Source organism: Anas acuta, chromosome 2, assembly GCF_963932015.1.
Source record: "Anas acuta chromosome 2, bAnaAcu1.1, whole genome shotgun sequence".
Classification (NCBI taxonomy): domain Eukaryota; kingdom Metazoa; phylum Chordata; class Aves; order Anseriformes; family Anatidae; genus Anas; species Anas acuta.
Window position 1 is genome coordinate 15,748,787 of NC_088980.1, and position 13,284 is coordinate 15,762,070.

At 39.6% G+C, this 13,284-nt stretch overlaps 1 protein-coding gene across 4 annotated transcripts in view; it reads right to left on the minus strand.

Annotated features, from left to right (window-relative positions):
* The window catches only part of ZEB1 (zinc finger E-box binding homeobox 1), a 125,327-nt gene that overhangs the window by 8,175 nt on the left and 103,868 nt on the right, over nucleotides 1-13,284 (minus strand). For all 4 annotated transcript variants that reach the window (XM_068673590.1, XM_068673587.1, XM_068673588.1 and 1 more), the window contains 3 exons: nucleotides 9,117-9,319; nucleotides 4,217-4,322; nucleotides 933-2,746 (listed from right to left, as the gene is read on the minus strand). In XM_068673590.1, the coding sequence (XP_068529691.1) occupies nucleotides 933-2,746; nucleotides 4,217-4,322; nucleotides 9,117-9,319 (2,123 nt within the window). The remainder of the gene's footprint in view (nucleotides 1-932; nucleotides 2,747-4,216; nucleotides 4,323-9,116; nucleotides 9,320-13,284) is intronic.

The following is a 13,284-nucleotide window of genomic DNA, read 5'->3' on the forward strand; positions in this document are numbered from 1 at the left end:
GCATTTCAAGTGTTAAAGCTCACCTGTAAGTAGCATTGTATTTTCTACTGATAGTATCACAACACACACAATTAATTGTGTCACATATTATCAAATCTGAGTATTCAAATGTACGTATTAGCTGCCTCATATTTTTGAGGTTTCCTAAACTCTAACATGTAAGCAGCCCTGCCAATCTTCATGGCTCCCCAGTCTCTGGCTATACAGCAACCTGTATAAAATGCCGAACGGCCAATTTCTAAGATTTAATTAGAAATGCGAAGTCTCTATGTAAGTCAGTTCAGTTCTGCTCTGTCTCTACCTCCATATACATTGGTATCTCTCAGCCCAAAATCTAACCCTGGTTAGATCACATCTAGAGGTACCCAGGGAGGAACCGATCAGGGTACAGGAGCGGTGCACGACGAAGGTAATACCTACCCTACTTCCATTTGAAAATGCTTCCGAATTTTGTTTAAAGTGCCATTATTGTGAAGGATGAATTCAGCTACTCTGCAAGCTAAGAAAGCACAGCAGAGTGAAAAGAATAGCGAGAACTTACAAACGGTTTATTTTCTGGATGTGGGGAAAGAGGAGAAAAGGAATCTAAGCCACGGCTTTACCTCGGTTTTTGATCAGGAGAACTAAACTGTCTTTAAAATACTGAGCAATAATGTTCAAGAAGACACTTCTGAATGGCACAATTTAATGAGGAATTGACTTTTCCATGCACAGAACTAGACTGCAGCTGTCAGTCTAGACTCCAGCTGACCGAGCTGACTAGCTTTGAAAAGGTGTTAATGGTGACGTCTGTTACCTGTTAACAGTCAAACCGAATAAACGGGACAGTTTGTGTTTACATTTTATTTAATTTAACATTTTTCTATTAGTTTAGTACGGCTACAGAATGAACACATCACATACTGTGCACAGGAACACATAGACTTCAGTACCTGACTTCCATTGGCTTGTTGGGTCTGTTTTGGTGGTGTTTCCTGAACTGCAGGACTAACTGTAGTAGAGTACGTATAAGCCACCTGGGGAATCAAAATGGTTTGCTTATTGGCAGCGAGAGCTCTCAAGCATGGAACACTGTTCTGGTCAGCAATGGCAACAATTGTAGGTAACTGGGCAGTGACTGTAGGTATAGCAATATTTATGGGATTGGCACTTGGTGGGATTACATTTACAATAGGATCAGAGTCTGTAATACTGTTGTCCTTTTGTGGTTCTTTTTTTGCACAAGTTAAGTTCAAAGGTTCTTCTTGGACAGAATAAACACTGTTCTGGTAAACACTAGTTATGGTAGATCTTTCCAATAGTTCTCCATGTTGCTTTGGTAGCGAAAGGTCAAGAGGTTCAATTTGTGGCTCTTCTTGTACACCCTCTGCCGTGTACGTATAACCCTGTGAATTTCGTGATGAAGAAAGGTTTAGTGGCGATGGGGATGGCGTGCTACTGCGTGAACCATTCAGAGTTGATCCCCCTGATGAAGTCTGAGATTTTGTTTTATCGGCCGGATTTTCTGAATTACTTGTGCTGTTCTGGGGTTCACTCACATTTGTGGTTGCTGCTTGATCATCGTTATCTGCGGGGCTGCTTACTTTAGCTTGTTCGGGAGAAGATGGTCCAGAAGACTGCACAGAAATTTGTCCAGCTTGCATTTTTTCAAACCACTTTTTTACCACATCCAGTGGTAGGTTTACTGAATCCGCTATTTTTGAAAGCTCTTCTGCGCTTGGTTGTGCATTTAATGCATAATACGCTTTTAGGAGCGATAAAAGGTTCTTTAAAGGTGGCTGACCAGGAGACAAGTTGTTCTCCCCAGTTTCTGATGGGGCAGGGGAGTCAGGCTTCTCAGCTTCTGTTTCACTGGATTGAGGAAGCTGAGGAGGGTTTTTCGTTTCATAGTGCTTTAATTCTTGAAGTGCATTAAGATCTCCTGGACAGTCATCACAAAGAAGACAAGTGCTATCATTGGTCTCTCCTTCAAAGTTCTTATCTTTCTCAGACTTCACCGTAAGATCTTCTGGTAATTTTTCATTTTTGCAACTGTTTGCAGGAACAGAGTGTTCTTTTTTTAGATTTTGTGGAACAACCTGAAGTTGGCTTGGCTGCTCCAAGCTGTAGTTGATGATAATTTTGGTTGTCCCATCTTGGTCAACCAAAGGAAGACTGATAGCTGAAATGAGGGAATGGCCAGCTTGTTGTATAGATGCATTGCTGATTGTTTCTTGTTCTTTGGATGCAAGACTAGCGTGATTGTTTTCCAATACTTGCCTTATTACATTACCATCCACTGCCACTTTAAGTACATTTTGAATGTCACTTAAATTGATGCTTATGGGAGACACCAGACCTACTGTTGGTAGAACAACAGCTTGCACCACACCCTGAGGAGAACTGGTTGCCTGCAATGGGCTACCACCACTAAAAACCCCATTCTGCAAAGGGGTCGAACAATTAATTCCTGAAGCAACCACTATGGGCTTGAATTCATAATCCACAGGTTCAGTTTTAATTTGGTTAACAGGAAGTTGCTCTTGCAAGGGTTTGTTTTCCATCTTTTGTCGTATCTGTGGTCTTGCTGGGCTACCGGGTGATGCAGAAAGGGAAGGGGAGGAGCACTGAGACGTCTTGAGCCCTGTCCGAGCTCGACCATTCACGGGCATCAAACCAATACACTTCTTACTGCTTATGTGTGAGCTGTATGAACCAGAATGGGAAAAACGTTTCTTGCAGTTTGGGCACTCATATGGCTTCTCTCCTAAAGATAAAAAAAAGAAAGAAAAAAAAAAGAGGAAAAAAGTGCATGCAATGTTTCATCACGTTACAGTGCAACTTTATCAAGCACAGTAAACAGAAAAGAATACACCAAAATTAGCTCTCAAAGAGTCCTACAGAAAAAAATCCTTTACAGTGAACTGAACACCAAAAGCTATTATGTCATCTCTAGCTCTGATTCTAGGGTCTCTGATAAGTTCAACTGTGGTCAAGTAGTAGACAAAGGATGGCACCCACATGACCATGATACATTCTGGTATTTCCCAGTAACTGCCTACAGATCACATGAATGAGTCTACACGATACTTGCAGATTTCATTAAACTCCATTCCAGCAGCACTATTACTAATGTCAGAAAGGAAAAACACAAATGGCAAAAATGTAAATCATAATTAAATAAGGAGCTGCATTTTACTGCAGCAAATACAAATACAAAATATCTGTATTTTCCTGTAATGCTCATCAGCTGAATATAAACAAGCAAAGTTTAGGTAAAGGGAAACCAGAACCAGGCATAAGACCAATGTCTGTTTGCCTTCAGAGATGAGTATCAGGTTAAATGGTCAGGAAGATGCATACAAATATGCAATCGTTACACCCACAGAGTTGACTTTTCAGGGTATATGTGTTACAGAGGAAAAGGAAAGAGCCAGAACAGCTGGCTTTCTTCAGAACGAAAACTGCGTTGGCTGAAGCTTTCCCATGCACAGACACAGATGCCAGTACTCTGTGGAAATGAAATGAATTTGATGTTTGCTGAGTGAAGACTTCTGAGCAAGGTGCTCTTAATTGCTATTATTATGGCCGAGCAACCAATAAGGAGGGAAAAGATGGCCTAACACCCTGTTTTCAGACTTACTGTTAGTGGGTACATTTGGGTTAAAAAGAGAAAATAAGAAGCTCTTCTGAGTGACCAGAGTATACTTATTATATAACATAATGAATATTAATATACGATACTACATGTTAATTTATTACAAATTGAAACTGTTGTGACAGTGTATCACAATTTCACACCTGTGTCTTAAGGCTATTTTAATATCACCATTCTGGAATGATGAAAATCACAGCCACAGGAGGAAGCACAGTTGTTACGTCCTGATTGTTATCAACTAAAATTTTCTAGCAAGGCTCATAACATGCAGAGTGGTCTGCAACCACTGAGAAAAAGCAGACCAGTGAAAAGCACTGGAAGGATGCCCCCATTTCTTCTGTCACAAGTGAAGTTTTCCTTAAGTGTCAGAGCTCAAGCTGCAACTGTAAATCCTCTTGAGTTATCCTACTTATTTTCTGCACACAGCTGAAGGCTGCAGTCAGTAGGTGCAGAATCACAGAGGAAGAAAAAAGAAACACCCGTATTTTAAACTTGGACTGACAAGGCTGATATCTCATCAAAGCTATAAAATGTAGGAATGGTAACATTAGTACATAATTCAATGCTTGATTTATTTACCACTGTGGATTCGTAGGTGCTCCTTTAGATGATGTTTATATTTAAAAGCTTTTCCACATTCAGTGCACTTGAATTTTCGATTACCGCTGGACTGCGTCACATGTCTCTGTAAGAAAAAATTAACATTATTGCACAGAACAGCATATTGGAAAAAACCTCGTGTTTTCACATTGTAACAGAGAAAATGCAATACAAAACTGAAAATAATCAATCATAATTTTAAGAGACTGAAGGTGGTATGTGTTATGCATGAAAAAGAAACAAATCAGAAGTCAGGTTAAAACTGAACCATGTGTATCTTCAGAATAAATCTGGTACAGTAAAAAGAAAAAAAGTATTTGCCCCTTCTCCTAACTTCAGATGAAGCTTGTATATGAGTAAGAAGTTCCAAGATGTATGCTAATTCAATTTGTGAAAGCAAAAAAACAAAAAAAAACCCAAGCCCACCAACCACAGAATATGTCACAGAATAGAGAAACATTAAAGCATATAAAAGCCTGTTTAAAGTTTAATCAGGTGACTTGATTTTTCCATTTACATGCTTCCAGTGCTTACTGTTGGCCTTGGATTCCTTTATGTAATGGTGCCACAGGATTGCTCAAGAGAAGATGGCTCAGTGACAACAAAGGCACTCTCAGTCACAATTAATTCTCAAAATAAATGCAAAAAACTCAATTAAAATAAATATCGAGAGATTTCCCAAGTACACAACATCACATTTCTTCACTGTTCGCATTGAAGCTGTGTAATTATTTTTGTTATATTTTACCTTTTGGGAGCATTTATTGTCAAGCACTTTCAAATTTTAATCAAATTACTTTTAATATAGCTTTTTCATTACAACTTAGGAAAAAAACAAAAGCAAAGAAAGACAGGTAAGTATATGGACTGTATATGTGAAATACATATGCTGGAGTTAATTTTTTTACAAACTTTATGAATCTAGGAACATGTATTTTTAAAGACAACAACTGCACATGATTTAGGACTTGGAGCTGCTTGATTGCCAACACGAAGCAGAGCAATCGGAGTGCTTTTTCCCTGTTCCAACCAATTGTCTCTTTAAAACAGCAGCAGCTCCTTTCTAAGCGGAGCTAACTTTGCAGAGAGGTGCCCTACCACCGTTTGGATGCAGCTGCAGACCTTGGGCGAGTATTTTCATAAACTCATTAGCAGAGCTTTTCACGAACCCCGGGGAACAGCCTGCGCGCGGGCAGCCAGCAGGCAGCAGCTGATGCGCGCTCACCTCCCCTGCAGGAGGCTGCAGAGGGGCTCCTCTGCCCACCCAGCCCTGGGACTGCTCCCCGAGAGCCTGCTGGGGGCCGACAGCTCTGCTGGAGAAAGGGGGAGATGGATAGGAAGGCAGGGTGGTGCTCCTGCCATGATTTATGAGCGATGGTTTTGAGAATGTTTAGCTGCAAGAGTTTGTTGGGTGAGGGAGTGTGAGGACTCTGAGGTGTGCTGTCCAAATGTTCAAGTCCCCTGTTCCGTACCCTGTCCTACTTTACATGATACAGATGCTAACCAAAGACAAACTGAAACAAGATAATCTAAATTGCTTCCAAGTACTCTAATTTTGCGCTTCTCTCGGGATAAGCATTTGTTTAAGCTGCAGTTTTCACCTCTCAGCAGATCCTGCTCAGCTCCACCTCTGTGTCCTCTCCTTTCAGCCTTCTCCAAGTCTCTGCATTGAGGTCTCCACTCCGATTTCCCCTGATCAGACCCCTGTTCCCCCGTTTGTCAGCTGTCTTTTGCTAGTCCACACATCTTCCGAGCTTTGTTTCACTATGTACGTTGGAGATGATGCTCTAGAAGACTGTGGCTGACTCACTGTGCTGTAACGATCCAGCTTCACCGAGCCTGGGGAACCGTGTCAGGATTTACTTAAGCTTGCAGAGAATCAGTTACTGCTGTTTGACTTGAGATTAGGCAAGTTAAAGGATCTCAGCATGCAAACAGCTACTGCAGATGCTGGACTACATACATACTAATCCTAAATATTACTGCACGTATTCAAGCTGTCAAAAATATTTCTGCTCCAGTCTTTAAAATTCAATGTGCTGCTTCCCTGGCATGGAAGCTCACGTTTCTTTTACCAAATTTGTAACGAGTCTTTCTGTTTTCCTGGTTACAGCTATAAGCTGCTTTTCCATCTGTGTTGCCTTACCTTCTTGTGTTTGTCATTCTTTATTCAGCTTTCTCTTATCGCTGTTCCTCCTGTGCTTTATTTATTTATTTTAAATCTGGGATATCCTCAAGAGGTACACTGCAGAATCTTCTTTAGAACTAACTGAGAAATCATGAATCTTCTCTGAAGTACCATCTGTGATACTTCCACCTTCATTTTCTGAGATTCAAATGTTTTTCCTCTTCCAGTAGTGTTAAATCTATCTTTTTGTGCCTCCGATATGTGGTATATTGTTTAATGCACTGTACTTAACTGCTGTTTTCTGTTCATTAAGACTTAACCTCAGCATTCAGACCATAATCCTCTGCATTTCTTTTAGGACTGAAAGAAGAAACATCGTCCTTAAGGTCTGTTAGTAGCCACTAACAGAGCTCTGCATCAAATATTTACTGTGCTTTGGACACAAGTCCACTCTCTTCACACTAGAGAAATGAAAGCATTAACGGGACTCCTGAAAAGTTGTTTGGAAAATAGGAATCACAGCTAAATTGGTGGTCTTTCACACATTTGGTAATGGTCTTCTAGAATGGTCATTTGTCAGCTGTGTTCACGGCAATATGAAATTTTAACAGACAAGCTCTGGGTGCTTTGTAGATTGATGAGAAGAAAAACTAAACACAGGACGCATTTATCCATGCTGCGTCTCTTTGGGGCATCAGACGTGAAAGCAGGTGATACACAGCCACCTCTGCTGCCTCCTAACCCTTAGCTGCTGCCAGAGTGAGTGCACAGCAGTACGAGGAAAGCTGGGGACACAGAGGAGAGGGGGGTGGAGGAGAAGGTGCAGGATCAGTGCTCAGCTCTCCGCTGGAGCAGAAGCAGCCGCAAGGCCTGGCATGTTTGCCCCTTCCTCAGAGGAAGGCACAGCCTGCACCTACCTCTTCCGCTGCCTCCACTACACTAGAAATTATCTTTGCTCACTGCTTCCAGTTACAAAGCTGTCACATGCTGTCACATGCTTTCAGGTACGTCCTTTATGAATAAGGAAGAGCAGGAAACGCTAAGTTTTGAAGATGTTGCTGTAGAAGATCCATGGCCACATTGCCTATACTTCACTACAGATAAAATTCAATTTTCCATTACACAAACGATGTAACCGTGTGCATGAAGCAAATCTGATGACATGACAACATTGTGACAGTAACATAAACAAGTAAGCATTTCAAATTAACCAAGCATCTGCACTACTGTAGTTCTGACTCTGGCTATGGCTCTAGAAAATCACATTTAACCTGGTGAACACCGAGTTCCAGATACTTCACAGAAACAATATTCCTGCTTATCAAATGCAGTCATGTCCTTCAGAAGCATAAGCCCATTAAAATACCAAACATTTCCTGCAGCAACACAATGTTTCCTTTTCTAGCAATTCTTCTGAGATTGTTTATTCCCTTGATATTTTTTCTCTTTTCTTCCAAACTATATGCAAGAATGGGAAATCCTCCCAACTACTTCATTCTTCTACTTTTGGACTTCTGGTTGGAAAAATGGAAAATAAAAGTGGTAGCTTAAAACAATGAGATTTTACAAAAAGCTCTCATATATTTTAGTCAGAATTGTAAGCTGTATATAAGATGATAGTAGCTTTAAAGTGGAAGCCAAGCCAGTAAGAGAGCAAGGCAGAAAGGAATTGTTCAGGGGAAATACTTGTGAATAAATGAGCTGCCCTGCCAGAACACACTGGCGAGGTTATTCCAAACCCCATGAAACAGTAAAAACCTTGCCACTAGACTGCCCTTACTTTTTGTAAAAACTTCTCCTGAATGTATTCACTCAGATGTAAAGAAGGACACTACAGTTTTAACCTTGTTGAAGTCTTTGACTTAGTAATATCTTGCTGAACAGGGGTTAGCAATACGTGAAAGAGCATCTCCTTTTTTCTATTGGATGTTAGAGCTTTCGGGAAGGGAAGGGAAGGGAAGGGAAGGGAAGGGAAGGGAAGGGAAGGGAAGGGAAGGGAAGGGAAGGGAAGGGAAGGGAAGGGAAGGGAAGGGAAGGGAAGGGAAGGGAAGGGAAGGGAAGGGAAGGGAAACCTCAGGTCTCTCAGTAATAATGAGGAAGCCAGCTCACCAGGGCATTTCAAGGAACCATGCCCTTGGGTTAACCAATGAACCAGAGAAAACAAGCTCAGAATATTTTTAGCCCTTTCTATTGCTTTATTTAGTATCGAAACGCTGTAATTTATGCACGAACAATTTTTTATATATTGTTTTATAGCGTGGGCCATATTTAGAAATTGTATCTCACCGTTCAGACAAATGAATCAACACAATGGATTGTTTCTTCAGGGCAAAAATGGCTACACTCGATTTTGAATTGGCCAAACAGGATATATGGAAGAAAAATATAAGTATTTTGCTAAAGATGTGAGATTAAATTTGAGTCATGACTCTTATGTAATGTTAGGCGATGAACAGAAAAACCTAATCACCTGTAAATGCAATGAAGAACTAAAAAAAAAACCTAAAATTCAAACCCAATTATACTGCGTAGATGAATGAAAGCACAGGAATTCACATCTCATCCTCTGATAGCAGGGGAGAAAGTCTGACTTCAACAGCAAGCTTCAGTAAATGCTCCAGGATTGGGACGCCAGCCAGCGAATACTCTGAGTCGAATATCTGACATGCTCTGTGCAGATCTCTCTGCTCACACACCAGCTCACGGCGCTGCTGCAGAAGGCAGCAAGTCCTCCAGCCCCGTGGCACTTACCTGATCTCGTCCCGACTTGTGCGACGTCATGTGGCGGTCCAGCTGGGTTCTGTAGGCGAAGGTGTAACTGCACAGGGAGCAGCTGAAGTTATCTTCGTTCTTTTCATGGCGGTACTTGATGTGTTCCTTCAGAGAGGTAAAACGCTTGTACCCTCTATCACAATACGGGCAGGTGAGCAGTTGGGAAAATGCATCAGGCGTTCCTACACAGGAGAGAGAACACACCGTACTTAAACAAACTGTTTGCTCTGAATTTACCTAAGCTGATTGTAATTGTAAGAAAACACGCAGCTGCTAGGAAGCTCCATCTGTTTTAGAAAAGGAATAATGACCGTTTATATTTTTTCCACAGGTATTACATTTCTAACTGCAGCAGGATACAGCTGTCCCAGTGTGCTGTGGAGGACGTCAGCACAATGACACCCAACCGAGCCACACCTCTGCCTCTAAGTCTGTCGGACTTTGCTACACAGCACCAGAGCTTCTGCACATGTACTTCAGATTAAAAAGTACCCTGAAAATTGTAAAACGTGGTTGAAGATCCAGTAATCTTTGTAGACCTGGCCAGCCCAATCACTGGCAACCCTGAAATCATGTTTACAAGTTATGTCTAGCACTAAAACATTTAATGGCCATCCAGTTTCAGTTCCTTAGGAATAAACAGTATGTGCATCCTGCAGAGAACAATTTTTTTCTATTAACACAAAGTTGTAAGAGGAAGGAGAATAGAAACATGGTCTATAATCTTACAGTTATACACAGATATGCACCTGGTAGTAGGACATACAGTCTGCAGGAGAAGGGAATAAGTGACAGAGCTATCAAATGTGATGCCATAAATATGATTTCAATACAACCTATGGATTTTACTCTTCTGGCTTTCATGAAGTTACTTCTGTGTCAGTACAGTAAAAAGTGAAATCAAATTAAAGCTGAATAGTAATTTGACAAGAATATTTCTGAGAAGTCACCATTTACGAAATTTTAACTCCATCTCTTCTTACCAGGCATATGTTTATGCCCCATATATAGTAACTGATTCTACATTAGAGTTGTTTTTTTCTCAGAGATTCTTACTTTACATTTCACTTCACAGATTAATGAAAATGTGCTTACCTAAAAGCAGGGTTCGCTGTACTTGCTGCACTATTTATAAGGTGTGGTATCCTCTAATGACCATCCTAACCTTCCATGCTTCAAGGGAAAACAAATTTTGTGTTGATTCACCTATCCACTGTGATAAGTGAGAGCAGGAGGGGAAGGTGGAACGTCCTCACAGATTATCATTTTGTGATCTGAAGCATGAGGTGCAAATTTGTACAGATTGTCATTTTAAGTTGCTGAACTGTAAGCATTATTAATACTCCTAAAATTAACCAGTAGTTTCTAAAGTACTTCTGAATTATTTATCTTCATGACCCCTTCCAGCAGTTATTACCATAGATTGATTATATGCTTTATAAAGTGGCAATTCCTTTTGTTTGTGTGGAATTTACTGACTTTATTTTTACTGCAATTGGTCTTGCAAAACTAAAAAAGGAAGAGCCAGACCAGTTTTCATTAATACTTAAAAATAGCACCTTCTTTGTCATACAGGATCTTTTTCATTCCTTATGAGAACGGGCTAGGTAACGCTCACATTTCACTGTTTTTACTTTGGTGTAGTTCTAGCCATTTAAGTTTCTTGTTTTCCCAGATTTGGTACGTTTTCCAAAAATGAGCACATCCCCATATGTGTGGATATAGTATGCTTCCCTTCAATTGATTTTTTTCCATCTACAACTCCATTCACACAATATAAAGAATAGTACATTTCAGCATAGATCCAAGTCAGGGGAAATGTCAAAAGTGTGTTAAATTCTGTTTCCATTGAAGCAAATGTTGAAATGGCAATGGTTTTGCAAAGCCCATTACCAAAGACTCCAATTCTCTGTGACTTCACTTGTCCAGTCTCCTGGCTTTGAAGCGTAAATCTTTAGCAAGTATCAAGACATTTTTTGGCATTTTCTCTTCCAAATAATTAAAACTTTGACCAACATTGTTCAGCATCTTGATTTTCAGAACAGTTTCCTGTAAACCTACTTAGGTAGGCACAATTTAAATTATTAATATAAATTTGTATTTTTAATGATTACATGGAAATCATATTGCAAGTCTGTAAAGCTAACTTGACAATCTGTGCCACTGCAACCAGAGATTAAAATTTTAAATTAATTAAATTATAATTTTAAGATGCTACTGTTGAGCATGAATCTTATTTGAATTTTGCAAAACCTCAAAAGTAAAACACAAATTATTAGAAATTCATGTTCTGCTTCTGTATATAAGTAGGCAGGTACACAGCCTAAATTTACTAAATATTTTAAATTATTATTTTTTTCTTTTCTAGAATCTCTTCTACCATAAACTCTCTGAAAGAACAGAACAAATTTGTTAGTATTGTCCCTTTCATTGCTCTCCCTTAGACTTGAGTACAGTAACACAGCCACTATAAAGTTTTTTTGTTCAAACGTGTACTTTTTTTGAAACAACTGGAACACAACATCTCTAAACCCTTTATGTAGGATATTATTTTCTTTTGAAAATCATAAATACACTCACTAAAGAAACACAATCTGATTAAAACTCTGGAGTTTTCACAGATTATGAAAACTGACCATGTCAAAAAGCAGTGCAGAATGCAAAACCAATCTGAACAGGTTTTGTCTTCAAGTATGTGTTCCACGATGAAGAAATGAACGTAGTCTCTCTTGACATCTCATTCAGAAGCACATTTTAAGCATTAAAATTTCTTTAAGTAGATATTTTTTCTTTTTTCTAAATCTAAAACACTACTAGTTATTAGTTATCCTTATTATTTAAAAATAACAAAATATAGAGCATTGATTTGTACCATATAAAATTATAAAGCTGGAACAGTTACCTACGAGCAAAGAAAAGTCATAATAAAATAAAAACTTCCTATTCCAATATGAAACAATATTTTCAAAGTCTACTTGAAAGTCAGTATTTTTTAATGGGCTTCCATTAAGAAGCATAACAACAGGCCATTGCTTTATTTCACAGAAACATTTCTGTATAAGCAGTATTTCTTTTTTGTCTGTTGCTGTCTTTTAAGGAAAAAAAAACAAACAACAAAGTATGTCATAGACCAACTATCTAATAAAAAAACTTCTATCTAGTACATTCTTTTGGGCATTTTGTTGAGAAATATAAAATGAAAAGAAACATGTTATATCTCCCCCTAAATTATTCTTACATAAAACTATCCTCTCTTGATTCAGTCTCGTTGCATTTAATAAGTATTTGTTCTGTTCTTTCATATAATGCTACTGAATGGATTTATGAAAGCTTCATTTTTATTTCCAATTACTGAAGATTATTACCATTTAGGTACCCATACTACTGAATCACAGTGCGTGTCTTGTTTCACAAAATCAAGTTGTAGTGTTTTTTTTGCATGACGATCCCATCACGTCATCAGTATTTGCAGTTTGTAGCTCAGAAGGGCATCTGCACCCTGGGCTGCATCAACAGAGGGGTGGCCAGCAGGGCAAGGGAAGTGATTGTGCCCCTCTGCTCTGCCCTTGTGAGGCCTCACTTGGAGTCCTGCACAAGAAGGATGTGGAGCGGGTTCAGAGGAGGGCTACAAGGATGATCACAGGGCTGGAGGACTTATATGAAGAAAGGCTGAGAGAGCTGGATATGTTCAGCCTGAAGAAGAGAAGGCTCTGGGAAGGCTCTGAGAAGATGGAGAGCAACTTGTTACTTGGGCAGATGATAGGACAAGGGGGGATGGTTTTAAACTAGAAGAGGAGAGATTTAGATTAGAGGCTAAAAGAAAATTCTTCACTCAAGAGAGTGGTGAGGCACTGGCACAGGTTGCCCAGAGAAGCTGTGGATGCCCCATCCCTGGAGGTGTTCAAGGCCAGGCTGGATGGGGCTTTGGGCAACATTGTCTGGTGGGAGGTGTCCCTGACCATGACAGGGGGCTGGAACTGGATGATCTTTAAGGTCCTTTCCAATCAAGCCATTCTATGATTCTATTTAACTAAAATTTTAATATATTTTTTTTCAAAAGCTATGTGTATATGCGTTGTATTTTGAAAGACAACAGAAACTTGGGGTACAAGTACTTAGTACAACTTATTCTGAAAGAACTGAGCTG